The sequence below is a fragment of the Aegilops tauschii genome, chromosome 2 (assembly GCF_002575655.3).
Source record: "Aegilops tauschii subsp. strangulata cultivar AL8/78 chromosome 2, Aet v6.0, whole genome shotgun sequence".
Taxonomy (NCBI): Eukaryota; Viridiplantae; Streptophyta; class Magnoliopsida; order Poales; family Poaceae; genus Aegilops; species Aegilops tauschii.
In genome coordinates this window covers 148801041-148816074 of record NC_053036.3, presented here as the reverse complement: position 1 = coordinate 148816074, position 15034 = coordinate 148801041, and the positions used below count along the sequence as shown (strand labels likewise).

Here is a 15034-nt window from a genome sequence, read left to right as displayed (position 1 = left end):
GAGAGCACTATGCTAGCGAGTAGAGATAATCACTACAAATGATTAAATAGGCAGCAAATATTTATAAGAACCAAAAAAAGCAGATCCAAACCTTTTTTCCTTTCTTCTGATTTTTATTTTTCGTGTTTTTGTTTTTTTCTTGAAATTCCAGAAAATGTTCACAATACTGAAATTTGTTCAGAAATTCAATGTTCGTCTTTTTAGAAATTATTCGTATTTCTAAAATCTTCAGGATTTCCAAAATTGTTTATATTTATAGAAATCCGATTTAGTTCTTGAAAATAAATGTTTTATAACACGTTAACAGTTTTAAATTTTTCTAATTTTTTTCTTGGGGAAACTGAAACATTTTCTAAAAATACGAACATTTTTTAAAATCACCGACATTTCTTTTGAACATACGAACATTTTCTAAAAACAGAAAAAATATTTTGAAACTCTAAAGAAAATTAGAAAGCGTGAACATTTTTCAAAACTCCCCAAAAATAGAAAATAGTAAAAAACTGAAATTTCTGAATAATTTTTAAAAAAATATAAAATTTATTAATAATTTCTTAAAACAGGAACAATTTCTGTATAATTTTAAAAAAGAGGAAAAGTAAAACGAACATTTTATGAAACTACAGAACAAATTTGGAAACAGAAACATTTTTTTAAATTTGCGAACAACTTTTGAGAACAGGAAAAAAATTGGAAACACAAAGGATTTTTTATAACAGCAACATTTTTTGAATCTGTAGAACAAATTTGATAACGTGAACAATTTTTTAAAACACGAATTTTTTAAGACGAGAACATTTTTTTGAAAATGAGAACATTTTTTGAAAACGAAGTTTTATTGAAACCCCCGTTTTTTGGTAAAATGCAAACGTTTTTATAGATTTGTGGACAAGTTTGAAAAAACGCAAACATTTTTCATAAATAAAAACGAGAAAGAAAAATTAACAGAAAAGAAATAGAAAAAACGGAAAAAAGAAGAAGAAATTGAAACAGAAAAACTCGGTTCAGGAACCTCCTAGAAGGTTCCCAAAACCGAAAAAACCAGCTAGGAACCTCCTGGAACGATCCCAAAAGGAGATGGCTGAAGCGTTGGGCGGGCCGGCCCAAATCATACCTCGCTGTCGGATGTATACTTGCTAATCTTAATTAATCCATAGAGTAGTATGCGAGGGAGGTGGCGAAACAGCCCATCGGCGCCTGGTTAGATTCAGAACATTTGTACTCAGACACCTATATGCAGGAACACTATTCGTGGAGAACGGGATTATGGTTTTAACCTCCAACGCAAGGGGTGTGAACCACTATCCTTCCTTGTGTCACCCCCAGCGTCTCTCGTGATCAGGCCTCGCCTCTCCTTCCCCCCCCCCCCCCCCCTCTCCTCTCTTACTGTCAGAATTTACACCACGGGACGACATTTATGGCGGGTGTCGGCGGCGCTTACTACCCGGGTGCTATAATTTTTTTGGGGGGGGGGGGGTGAGGGGGGAGAGGAGTTGGGAGGAGCAGAACCGGCGACTGTCAATAGTCGCATCGTACGCTTGCGCGGTGACCGACCAAACTTCCGACCGGTCGATCGACGCCTGTTACTCACCATTGTTTACGTGTTACTACAAAAAAAATGTCGAAAACTGCAATCCATTGGATCTAGATTGTGTGCCTCCGGAGGCGTTCGCTGGTATCTCACCCCTAGTGAACGTTCGCCAGATAGTTTTTACCGTAAAAGAGAACCACACCATACGTGGCTCACATCATTACACGATCCGTGCGTGTAGAAAAGGCATCATGTCGTGCGGTTAACAAAAGAACTGCCGATTAAAAAAATTACCCCGCCTGTGCCGGTTACGCGCATGTTGCCACCGCGCCACACACCGTGGCCGCCCCTGCTCCTGCCGTAACTTTTTCCTGGTGAAATCATCAGGCTTTCAGGCCAACTCCACCGCGCGACCCCAAACGGACGTCCGTTTTGTCCGGATTCTGTCCGTTTGGGTAGGGATTTGGGGTCGTGTCCGGGCGTGTCTTGAGATGCGGTGACCGTGCGCCCAGCGCACGGCCGCATCCATTTGCCCTATTCTATCCGCGTCTATTTAAAAACCATAAGCAACGTTTCAAATGCCAAGCCCTAGTTCAGGCCAGCGGCCCCGGTTCATCACGCCGGCAATAGAGCCAGCGGCTTACACGTCCATCGCCGGCATCAGCCAGCGGCCGGCAACACAGCCAGCCTTCAAAATGAATAGTTGTCCTCGCCGGCAACAACCAGCGGCCGGCAACACAGCCGGCCACCAAAATAAATGTTTTCTCGCCGGCACATTGCCAGCGGCCCAGCGGGCGGGCGGCATCCATGCCATCCTTCAAAAAAGAACAGCCACGCCGATCAGACGACCTAGTTCAGGCCTTTGGCGTCGAGCATCCCCTTCTGCCTGGCCTCGAACCAGGCCCTCGTCTTCTCGCTCATCTTCGACAAGTCTACGCTCATGATCGCAAGGGCCACCTCCTTCGCTTTGGTGGCGGCATTGGTGGCCTCGATGTCGAGCTGCCTCTGCCTGGCCTTGACGTTGTCGGCCTCGATGTCGAGCTGCCTTTGCCGGGCCGCCTCCTCCATGTCGAGCTGCCTTTGCCGGGCCGCCTCCTCCATGTCGATCTTTCTTCGCTTGGCCGCCTCCTCCATCTCAAGCTTCTGTCTTTGAAGGTCTAGGTATTGCTTCATTTGCTCGTCCTTGCTTTGCCGCTTCTTCTCGTCCCTCACATCCTTTTGGGACATCATGCCATGCAAAGTCTCATGCAAGGCCATGGATGAGGCATCACGTATGTTGTCAACCTTGGAGTTGGTCTTGCCCCTCGGCCTCTTCAACGCCTCGCCATCTCCACCTCCGGCAAACTTGACCGTCTTCTTGCCTCTCTTCCTTTGTAGTTCACGGTATTGGTCCTTGAACTTAGGGCAATTGTTGATGATCGTCCAACAATGCGTAAGAGTGAACGGCTTGTCATTGTGTCGGGCCTTGAATGCCTCCAAAGATTGAAATGCCTACACCACATGGTCAACAACAAGTGAACATGCAAACATATACACGGCCGAAGCCTCATGGCCGTAGCAAGGAAAGGGCTAGGAAGAGGAGAGCATACCATGTCCCCAACGCCGAGACCACTCACGGGCCGTGCTTCAACGCTCTCAAATGCGGCACAATACTTATTGCACTCTTGTTGGATGAACAATCATCTCTTTTGAATCGAGCCGATGCCACGGTTGCTTGTAATTTGGTAGGGCTCAAACATCTTCCTTTCATGGAATGTTTTGTGGACTCTCGTCCAAAAAAACAATGCCCTTTTGTTGCGCGCCGGTCCTAGGATCTTGGCTAATCTCCATCCAAGCTTGGCAAATCAACTTGTCCTCATCTTGTGTATATGAACCCGTGCGAATGCTCTTCCTCTTCTTTTATGCTTCCGCTCTTTGGGTGAGCTCGTCGATGAACAATGGCTCGCCACTAATATCAACGTCATTGTCTTCTTCTTCATCACCATCACCTTCGACATAGATGTCATCGTCTTCATGCCACGAGTCATCATGGTCGTAGTCAGCACAGTCGTCGGCCTCTTCATCGGGGACGTACTGGGCGCGACCATCCTGACTTTGGGTCTCCTCGGGGTCGTAGGCACGGCCATGCCCACCCTCGTAGATCACGTCATCCATGTACTGGTTGTAGAAGGGGTCGTCGACCGTTGGCGTTGGGGTTGGCATTCCGTCAAACAAGACGCGGGGGGCCGACATGGTGCCCGTGAACAGTGCCTGTGCCTGCTTTCTTTGCATCTCGACGGACGGCCGGCCGCCGCTGCTGGACCCAGGCGTGACGTTGAGGTCGATGACGGCCGCGGGGCGCGGTGTGGACGGCGCGAACAAGCCCACGTCCGGCGACCCCGAGAAACGGGTCTGGCCGTCGTGCCTTGGCGGAGGAAAGCCGGGCAACATGGGCGCGGTCCGCGACGTCGGCGACTGGCAGTGCGGAGGCCAGGCGACTGACGAGCCCGTGCTCGCCGGGCCGACGGCCGCTGCAGGGAACCCGGCCGGACGGCTCATGCCAAGCATGAAGATGGCGTGCGCTTTGTTGACGAGGTCCTCCTTCTCGTCGGCCGCGGCCTTGCGCCGCGCGGCCTCCATCTCATCGCGCTGGGCGGCGAACTTGGCCGCGGCGGCATTGACCTTGACGACCGCGCTCCGTTCCCTCCTCTTCGCCGATTCCGCGTCCAACTTGCAATCTCCTCCGGCGTGCACTCCGACCGCGGCTTCCTTGGTGCCTTCTTCTTCACCTTTGTGGGCGGGTCGACGGCCAGGCCGCCAGAACTCGGCGGGGCGTCGGCCATGGACGGGGGAGAGAGGGGGCGTGGGAGGGACGTGGGAGGGTTTGGGGAAATGGCGCCAAATGGGCGTTGGGGGGCGGGGTTGGTTTCTCCCACCGAGAGGCGGGCCAGGGGAGGACAAGCGCGCGCGTCCCGCCCGTCCGCGCGCTGTCCGTTTCATCCCAAAACCAGCGCAAACTTGGACAGGGGATGTGTCGAAAGCGGACACAAAACGGACAAAGGTCCGTTTGCGCCCGCGCGCTGGGCCGTCTCGTTTGCCCCTTTTACCCCAAACGAACGGGGATAGGATAAAGTCGCGCGGTGGAGTTGGGCTCGTAGAGCTCCCCCCACAATCAAACCACAACACACGCGCAACCGAACGCCCCCGTGATGATCCCTTTTGACCCCCGAGTGGTTATTATTACACTACTGCGAGGCGTGCAAAGCGTCCACCTCGCATCCAGCTGCGCGCCGCTGTCCTGCGTGCGCTGCCTGACTGACTGACTGCTCCCCCGGGAAAAAGCCGCACCGCGGCTCAGATTTCACGGCCAGCTCGCGCGTCCCCGCCCGCCATGCGGAGGGGAGGCGGAGCTCGAAGCCGGCCGTCCGTGTCACACGATACGACGACGCCGTCGCGCCCAACGCGGCACGGGCGGGAACAAAACAAACGGAAAACAAGCGATTCCTTGCTTCCACAGCCACCAAAAAGTAAACCGGCGGTGGCCAGCCACTGCCCACTGGCCCTGGCGCTTTCCTCCCCGACTGTTGCCCCCACGCCGCACACTCCCTCCACTGACAGCTCCGCGCAGGACCCCGCACGTCATCGGCCAGCGGCGCCACGCGACAAGTGCGGGAAGGCCGGACGAGATTTTCAGCGGAGCGTCGACACCTGGCCGTCGTCAACCCGGAGGCGGGGGCTACAAAGATCCACGGCGCACTACCGGCTCCCCATTCCGTCGTCCCCCGGTGCGCGCCTAGTGGGTGAACTGTGTCCGCGCACGGGCATCATCCTATACGTCTCTCTGTGACTCTGTGTGTACACATTGGTAGGGGTAGGACATCTCCCAGCCCAACCACCAACACACCGCCCTCCCTTCATCATCACTCCGCCCCAGCAGAGGCCGTGCCAGCCAGCCAGCCATGGTGTCGCTCGCCGGCTCCCAGATCCTCTCGCCCAAGCAGAGGCCGTGCGCGCCGCGCCGCCCGGGCCACTCCATGCGCACCATCCGCTCCGCGCTGCTGCACCCGGACTCGCCCCCGGGGCCCAGCTCCCGCCCGCGCGCCGCCGCCGACGAGGGGGACTCGGACATTGAGAACCTCACCGACTCCGTCATCGACTTCCGCCTCAGCGAGCTGGCGGCCACCGCGGGGCCCGCGCACCCGGCGGCGGTCGCCAAGTCCTCCTCCGCCAACGCGGCGGCCACGGAGATGCTGGAGCTGTCCCGGGACTTCTCCGACTACTCCAGCTTCAACTCCGACATCTCCGGGGAGCTCGAGCGGCTGGCCGCGGCCGCCGCCACGCCCAGATCCGACGCGCCGGACCTCGCCGCCGTGGATCTGAACGACCTCGAGTCCATGGATCTGTCGGCGGACGCGGCGCCGCTGGACCGCGTGGAGCCGTTCGTGCTGGCGTGCGTGCAGGCGCTGGGGCCCGACGCTGCGCCCGACGCGCGCCGCGCGGCGGCGGCCAGGATAAGGCTGCTGGCCAAGCACCGCTCCGACATCCGCGAGCTGGTCGGCGTGTCCGGGGCGATCCCGGCGCTGGTGCCGCTGCTGCGGAGCACCGACCCGGTGGCGCAGGAGAACGCGGTGACGGCGCTGCTCAACCTCTCGCTGGAGGAGCTCAACCGTTCGGCCATCACGGCGGCAGGCGCCATCAAGCCGCTCGTCTACGCGCTGCGGACCGGGACGGCGTCGGCCAAGCAGAATGCCGCGTGCGCGCTGCTCAGCCTGTCGGGCATCGAGGAGAACCGCGCCACCATCGGCGCGTGCGGCGCCATCGCGCCACTCGTCGCGCTGCTCTCCGCTGGCTCCACCCGGGGAAAGAAGGACGCGCTCACCACGCTCTACCGTCTCTGCTCGGCGCGCCGGAACAAGGAGCGTGCCGTCAGCGCTGGAGCCGTCGTGCCGCTCGTGCACCTCATCGGCGAGCGCGGCACCGGGACGTCGGAGAAGGCAATGGTGGTTCTTGCCAGCCTCGCCAGCATAGCCGAGGGCCGCGATGCTGTGGTGGAAGCCGGTGGGATACCCGCACTGGTTGAGACCATCGAGGACGGCCCTGCGAGGGAGAAGGAGTTCGCCGTGGTGGCTCTGCTGCAGCTGTGCTCCGAGTGCTCCAGCAACCGTGCGCTTCTCGTTCGAGAAGGGGCCATCCCTCCACTCGTTGCGCTCTCACAGTCCGGCTCTGCTCGTGCCAAGCACAAGGTATACGTTCTAATCCTCTCATTGCAAATGTTATGCTGAAATTGGATGTGATTTGCTTAATTTTATTCTAGTCATAACAATTGGCGATTATCAATGTTTAACTTGTCAGTCTAAGGTTTGAGGTTTTGATGCGACCGTCATTGTACCGAACAGTGTTCAACGAATTCATCAGTTAGAGTTTGATTGAAGTCCGATTGACAGTACCGGAAAATATATTAACTCTGGACCGGTAGAATGAGAGCGTGCATGTACTTGAGTTTTGGTAGATTTCTTCTACCTGGTCTTCAAAAAGACCCAAATCAACGCGTATTTCGTCATGCTACTAGTACTGATCAAGCAGGTGTTGACTTGTAGATTCAGCTCACATGGTCGAGATATGCACTTGTTTAATTTCACACTTGTTAAGTACAGTCCACAGTCCAGGATCTGCTAAACCTTGGAAGTACAGGAGGATGAGTGTTGAGTGCTCTCTCTCCTACAGGTCAGAGAGGCCTCCAGGTCAAAACTACAGTTCTTTTGCTCGTAAACGATGCTCGGTGCCACTAGAAAACGAGGAAACTTAAAATTCCGTGCGAAACCATGTGCTTGAGATTTCCCACTGAAGTACTCGTGTACGTGCTTATAATTATAAGTTTCGCCACTAGAGTCTGTCTACTTTGTCATGACTAATTTGATCCTCATGTGTGCCTTAATTTCTTTTTCCGAAGAGGGATCGCGCACCCCGTGTCTGCCTTATATTATATTTTGCTCAAGCTGAAAATCGTTCCTGAATTCCAAGCCACTTATATGTTCAGTTGTGTGATTCGCAGGCTGAGACCTTGCTAGGTTACTTGCGCGAACAGCGACAAGGGGGCGGTGGCTGCCGAGCCGGACAAGGCGGCGCAGCTACGAGCATGGCTCGGTGACGGGCTGGTCATGCGACGAAGTCACGAGCTTGGCTAGGTAAATGCAGCACTGGTATGGTGAAATGCAGAAAGTAATGCTTGGTTTGTCTTTCACCTCGCCGGCTCTGTTCTTGATCCGGACGTCGAGAACAGAGCAGCCCAATATGGATGGGGCGCGATGATCATGTGTAAATAACGGCGGGCTTTTGGCTCGGTTCTGTGAATATACATATGTGGTCTGCGACTGCGAGTGATGGAAGGTTAGATGGCTGGTCACTAACATCAGTTGAGAGGAGCATCCAGGTTATCTTAGGAGAGGACCTGGGTTGCTTCTCAGTATGTGTGGTGTCGAGATGTAGCTGTGTACAGGAGGTATGTTAGGGCGGTAATATGGTAATGCCGGTTTGGCTTTGCGATGTTATAGGGGAATGTTGGAGGGCCAAACCATGTCTTTTTTACTTGATGTTTGGAATCCAAATCCCCCTTGTTCCGTTTTATGATCTTTTTAGCGTGACTAGTTTGGCAAAAATGTTTCCCGGTTTCTCCTGCTCCAGTTGGTCTGTTTCTACCGTTTGTAGCTCAGGCACTCAGACCATTTAACACCTACTACTACCTATGTAAACTAATATAAGATGTTTTAAATCACTGATCTAAAACGTCTTGTATTAGTTTACAGAGGGAGTGTTTACCTGATGTAACCCATATGGAAGCCGCTGGTTCACTGACAGCTGTGGTGTGGTCATGATCACTAACACAGCTATCGCGAACCAATGTATACAGTGTGGTATGCCATGGTTGCACTCAAGAATTCATTGAAGATCAAGCTGGCTGGCTGTCATAACTAGTGGCCCCCCTTTGTGGCCGATCGACATAGGCTGTCCCGACTACTGGTTGCTGATGCAACACATGAACAAAAGATCAGGAATGCCAGCCGAACCTTGGCAGCAAGGGTTCGTGCAATGCCGGTGATAGGTTTCGGCTCTGAGGACAAGCTCCAGACCGGCGGTACATCGCACAGCTTTCGTAATCTCGAGTCGTTGTCTTGGCTAGCTGGCCGAGTGACCCGTGTCCGAGTTGCCGCCTGTTCCTCGAAAGATGATTGGCGCCGTGTGTTTTCTAAGAAGAAATTTGGTCCCGTGAGCACGGGTGTTACATTGATTTAGCGTCCGAGTACGACCCGCCTAACGGATCGGGATGGCGAAGTTCCGTGGACGCAGCACAGTTTGACGCTGTTGGCCTGCGTCCTCCGGTCTCCAGAGCTGACCCGCTCCTCGTGTTCCTCTTGTTTATGGCTATGGCTTACTAGGACGTGACAGTGACGCCGATTCTATCTGCTTGACCGCTCGCTTTTGCGGTGGAAATGTGTGTTCATATTTACCAACCCATGTTTTGCCCCTGGTTTCGTGGGTCTTTTATCTCTGTTTTTTGAGCCGGAACAGCTTGCAGATGCGAGTGCGTCCATAGCTTCGAGTTTTCAGAGGCGCAACTACCACTTGTGGTTTTGTGCTGGAGCCAGAAGAAACAGCGTGAGCAAGCCCTCTCGCAAACCGCTGCTGCTACCAAACCCAAAATTGGTCGAATGGGCCGTGTGGTCAGTCAGCATATAGAAAATGCCTGAATACATTCCAAATTGGAGGTGCCGCCGACGGCTCGCCAACAAGGGTCGCGCATCCGCGTCAGTCAGCCGGCCGCCGGCCATAAAATATGCAGCCGACGTTACCTGCCTGGCGCTCATTCATAAACTATAGAGGCCCGTGATCTGTAAAATAGATCACCCGCTCGCTCTTCTTTTCCGACCCAACACACTCACGCGGCCTCGCTAGTTCGGTAGCTCGTGTCCTCGTCGTCGCGTGACAGACTGCGCGCGCTGTGGCGACGCCCAATTGCAGCACGAAAGAGAGAGAGAGAGACGCCGTGCCGGGGGCTGGACCTGTGGAGATATTATCGTTCGGCGCGGTTGCAGACGCCGAACTTGCGAAACGTCGGCGCTGTGGACGCGCAGCGGCCTGAACCGCCAAACTCCTCTTTGTTCTCGTCTGGTGATGGCCGAAGCGATTGATGAATGAATGATGATGTCCCACCACGCATGGAGATGCCCCCCATGCTGCTCCGTACGTAATGGCACTGCCCGGCCATGTGCGGGGACCCGCGAGGAGGTGCAGTTGCCTTGTACGTAGTACTATCGCACTTCTTCTTCTCTGGGGTCAAGCGTTTTTACAGGGACCATGGATCCCGTACGTCCGGGACCTCCTTGCCTACCAGTCTTCCGCCCACTAATCCAACCCCTGTTGAATGCATGGTGGATCACTCCATTTCACTGGTTGCTTATAATCTTACATTTACTACTAACCACTGACCTCGATGTCCACATGGATCACTCCTTTTCACTGAGCCGCGTTCTCTACGCGCGGCGTCATCTACAACACTTTCTTCGCATCTTTTATGTTCCGTCAAGCGATGACCTTCTTCGTTCAGTGTTGTTTTCAGCCACTCAACTGTCTTAGCCAATACGTAAAGACAGTGAAGGGGGCTAGTGAACCAAGAGAAATACTACTAACACTCCATCTAGTACAATGAAAGTAGACAAGGTACGTAAAGACTAACGAGGCGTCACCAGCGTTTGTTACCCATCACTCGACCATGTCAATCGCGACGACTCGTACCGGCCGGGCATGGTGCACGTACGCATTCAACCCGATGGAAAGCGACGACCGTTTTGGCGGCAAGGCACCTCACCGCACACCACGTGATCGGCTGCACCGGCACCGGACCCCGTCCTTCTCACCGGCACCGGCGCCGGCGCCAACCTCCGCCCGTCTTGTGGCATTGCACAGCAAAACGATACTCCATGCTTCCAATTATGCCCCGCCCTGTACGTACACGTGATCAAACAAGGGGCGGACCGTGTCGCCTTCACCGTGGCACCATGGCAACCAAAATTCGCTGTAGCGGCAGATGGGCTGGATCTCGATCCATATCCTGCACGCCGGCTGGCGGATACTCTTTTTTCTTTCTTTGGAAAAAAATGGCGACACTGCTTCACCAGGGAAAAGGTGGAAGAAATCTACGGTTGCATGCACCTCTCTTCTCTTCTCCGAGTCGAACGTTGGAGGGCTACGTTTGATCTGCATCTGCCAGTACTGGTGCTTCATTATTAAAATCTGTGTTCACGCGCGCTCGGCACCACCACGTAGGCATTTGATTCTGGGCTTGAGCATAATCGGACGGTTTTATTTTCTTAAGTTATATACAAGCACTGTTTCAGTGTGTTTTTTTATGTCAATTCGTTGTTCTGGACTGCTGAGCGACAGCAGCTGTTTTTGGACCATAATCAGACTCATCTCTAATTTAGGCCTTCTCTCTTTTTTTTTGTGAAGATCAAATCTATAATAAAGAATCACCGAAAGTACAAAACACATTAAACATAACAAAAATTGCACCGGCCTGACCTTGTCGATGATAGCCGAGAAGTCTTCGTGCATGCGCCCCTAAGGACCAACATCCCGGAACCGCAGTCGTCGCCGTTGAATCCTTGAATCGATCTGATGCGGAGCATCCGTCGACCATCACCACGGACGTCACACTGCCACTGCAAGCACGGAGAGGACCTATGACGAAAGCTCGCGCACGAGCCATCGAAACCGAGGTTAACTCCTTCCTCTTCGTACTCCATTCGATTTCACACGAGAGTTGAGTCCTACCTCAAACCGAAGTGGTGTGCATCCTTAGGTACCAAAGAGATGATCATGAAGAGGCGAGCACGGAGACCCAAGCATCCATGGAGGAGGAGGAGGATGCAAGACAAAGATGTTGGGGAACGCAGTATTTCAAAAAATTTACCTACGATCACGCAAGATCTATCTATGTGATGCATAGCAACGAGCGGGAGAGTGTGTCCACGTACCCTCGTAGACCGAAAGCGGAAGCGTTAAGTAACGCGGTTGATGTAATCGAACGTCTTCGCGATCCAACCGATCAAGTACCGAACGCACGGCACCTCCGTGATCTGCACACGTTCAGCTCGGTGACGTCCCTCGAACTCTTGATCCAGCTGAGGTCGAGGGAGAGTTTCATCAGCACGACGGCGTGATGACGGTGATGATGAAGTTACCGATGCAGGGCTTCGCCTAAGCACTACAACGATATGACCGAGGTGGAAATCTGTGGAGGGGGGCACCGCACACGGCTAAACAATCAACTTGTGTGTCTATGGGGTGCCCCCCTCCCCAGTATATAGAGGAGTGGAGGAGGGGGCCGGCCGGCCTCAAGGGGTGCGGCCCAAGGGGGGGAATCCTACTGCAACCAGGAGTAGGTTCCCCCTTTTCCTAGTCCAACTAGGAGGGGGAAGGAAGGGGAAGAGGGAGAGAAGGAAAGGGGGGCCGGCCCCCCTCCCAATTCGGATTGGGCTTGGGTGGGGGCACCTCTTGGCCGCCTCTCCTCTCTTCCACTAAAGCCCATGTAGGCCCATTAAGCCCCCGGGGGGGTTCCGGAAACCTCCCGGTACTCCGGAAAATGCCCGAACTCATCCGAAACCTTTCCGGTGTCCAAACATAGCCTTCCAATATATCGATCTTTATGTCTCGACCATTTAGAGACTCCTCGTCATGTCCGTGATCACATCCATCGGTATGTTACTTGCCCGAGATTCGATCGTCGGTATCTCAATACCTAGTTCAATCTCGTTACCGGCAAGTCTCTTTACTCGTTCCGTAATGCATCATCCCGCAACTAACTCATTAGTCACATTGCTTGCAAGGCTTATAGTGATGTGCATTACTGAGAGGGCCCAGAGATACCTCTCCGACAATCGGAGTGACAAATCCTAATCTCGATCTATGCCAACTCAAAAAACACCATCGGAGACACCTGTAGAGCATCTTTATAATCACCCAGTTACGTTGTGACGTTTGATAGCACACTAAGTGTTCCTCCGGTATTCGGGAGTTGCGTAATCTCATAGTCATAGGAACATGTATAAGTAATGAAGAAAGCAATAGCAACAAACTAAACGATCATCGTGCTAAGCTAACGGATGGGTCTTGTCAATCACACCATTCTCTAATGATGTGATGCCGTTCATCAAATGACAACTCATGTCTATGGTTAGGAAACTTAACCATCTTTGATTAACGAGCTAGTCAAGTAGAGGCATACTAGTGACACTCTGTTTGTCTATGTATTCACACATGTACTAAGTTTCCGGTTAATACAATTCTAGCATGAATAATAAACATTTATCATGATATAAGGAAATATAAATAATAACTTTATTATTGCCTCTAAGGCATATTTCCTTCAGTCTCCCACTTGCACTAGAGTCAATAATCTAGATTTCACAGTAATGATTCTAACACCCATGGAGTCTTGGTGCTGATCATGTTTTGCTCGCGAGAGAGGCTTAGTCAACGGGTCTGCAACATTCAGATCCGTATGTATCTTGCAAATCTCTATGTCTGCCTCCTTTACTTGATCGCGGATGGAATTGAAGTGTCTCTTGATGTGCTTGGTTCTCTTGTAAAATCTGGATTCCTTTGCCAAAGCAATTGCACCAGTATTGTCACAAAAGATTTTCATTGGACCCGATGCACTAGGTATGACACCTAGATCGGATATGAACTCCTTCATTTGGTGCTTCCGAAGCAGCTATGTACTCCGCTTCACACGTAGATCCCGCCACGACACTTTGCTTAGAACTGCACCAACTGACAGCTCCACCGTTCAATATAAATACGTATCCGGTTTGTGACTTAGAGTCATCCGGATCAGTGTCAAAGCTTGCATCGACGTAACCATTTACGACGAGCTCTTTGTCACCTCCATAAACGAGAAACATATCCTTAGTCCTTTTCAGGTATTTCAAGATGTTCTTGACCGCTGTCCAGTGATCCACTCCTGGATTACTTTGGTACCTCCCTGCTAAACTAATAGCAAGGCACACATCAGGTCTGGTACACAGCATTGCATACATGATAGAACCTATGGCTGAAGCATAGGGAATGACTTTCATTTTCTCTCTATCTTCTGCAGTGGTCGGGCATTGAGTCTGACTCAACTTCACACCTTGTAACACAGGCAAGAACCCTTTCTTTGCTTGATCCATTTTGAACTTCTTCAAAACTTTATCAAGGTATGTGCTTTGTGAAAGTCCAATTAAGCGTCTTGATCTATCTCTATAGATCTTGATGCCCAATATATAAGCAGCTTCACCGAGGTCTTTCATTGAAAAACTCTTGTTCAAGTATCCTTTTATGCTATCCAGAAATTCTATATCATTTCCAATCAACAATATGTCATCCACATATAACATTAGAAATGCTACAGAGCTCCCACACACTTTCTTGTAAATACAGGCTTCTCCAAAAGTCTGTATAAAACCATATGCTTTGATCACACTATCAAAACATTTATTCCAACTCCAAGATGCTTGCACGAGTCCATAAATGGATCGCTGGAGCTTGCACACTTTGTTAGCATCCTTTGGATCAATAAAACCTCTGGGTTGCATGATATACAACTCTTCTTCCAGAAATCCATTCAGGAATGCAGTTTTTACATCCATTTGCCAAATTTCATAATCATGAAATGCGACAATTGCTAACATGATTCGGACGGACTTAAGCATCGCTACGGGTGAGAAGGTCTGATCGTAGTCAATTCCTTGAACTTGTCGAAAACCTTTCACAACAAGTCGAGCTTTGTAGACTGTAACATTGCCGTCAGCGTCAGTAACTTGCCGATCATCGGGCAAGTCAACCAAAGTCCACACTTTGTTCATGTGCGAAGTACCAACTTATTGGAATTCAGCATTGCATATTCACTACCGAGATCTCTTATAAGTTTTGGGACCAGAATGAATTCTTCCTACAGACGCCGTAAAGGGTGCGGTTGAGCAACCAAGCGTACAATGATATACACAAGTTGTGCATGAACAGTGTGTACGGTCGTTTGGGTATAAAGACCCAAAGTACTAAAGCTGTCCTTTGCTCAAAGGTTACAAGTCAAGTGTTTATGCATAAGAAAAAGGGTAAAGTGATCGAGGTACTCGAAATGGGAGAGTATAATTTAATCACATACATGGATCCCATCTCAGATTTCATGGACTCAAGCCATTTCGCGGAATCTGGGCTCATCATCGCTTCCTCATAGTTCGTAGGTTCGTCATGGTCAAGTAACATGACCTCCAGAACAGGATTACCGTACCACTCTGGTGCGGATCTTACTCTGGTTGACCTACGAGGTTCGGTAGTAACTTGATCTGAAGTTACATGATCATCATCATTAGCTTCCTCACTAATTGGTGTAGGAATCACAGGAACTGATTTCTATGATGAACTACTTTCCAATAAGGGACTAGGTACAGTTACCTCATCAAGTTCTACTTTCCTCCCACTCATTTC

At 51.5% G+C, this 15034-nt stretch overlaps 1 protein-coding gene across 1 annotated transcript; it reads left to right on the top strand.

The window, feature by feature from the left end:
* Window positions 1–5017: 5017 nt before the first annotated feature.
* Window positions 5018–8134, top strand: LOC109779645 (uncharacterized). Its single transcript, XM_020338306.4, has 2 exons — window positions 5018–6753; window positions 7563–8134. Exons 1-2 carry the CDS (start codon window positions 5470–5472, stop codon window positions 7656–7658), a joined length of 1380 nt encoding a protein of 459 aa, XP_020193895.1. The 5' UTR covers window positions 5018–5469; the 3' UTR covers window positions 7659–8134.
* The last annotated feature ends 6900 nt before the right edge of the window (window positions 8135–15034 follow it).

What these genes read in the sequence shown, in the direction of transcription:
- LOC109779645 (XM_020338306.4), top strand. Translation starts at nt 5,470, where the DNA reads ATGGTGTCGCTCGCCGGCTCCCAGATCCTCTCGCCCAAGCAGAGGCCG. An exon ending in CTGCTCGTGCCAAGCACAAG is followed by an intron (nt 6,754 to 7,562) that starts GTATACGTTCTA and finishes TGTGATTCGCAG; the next exon opens with GCTGAGACCTTGCTAGGTTA.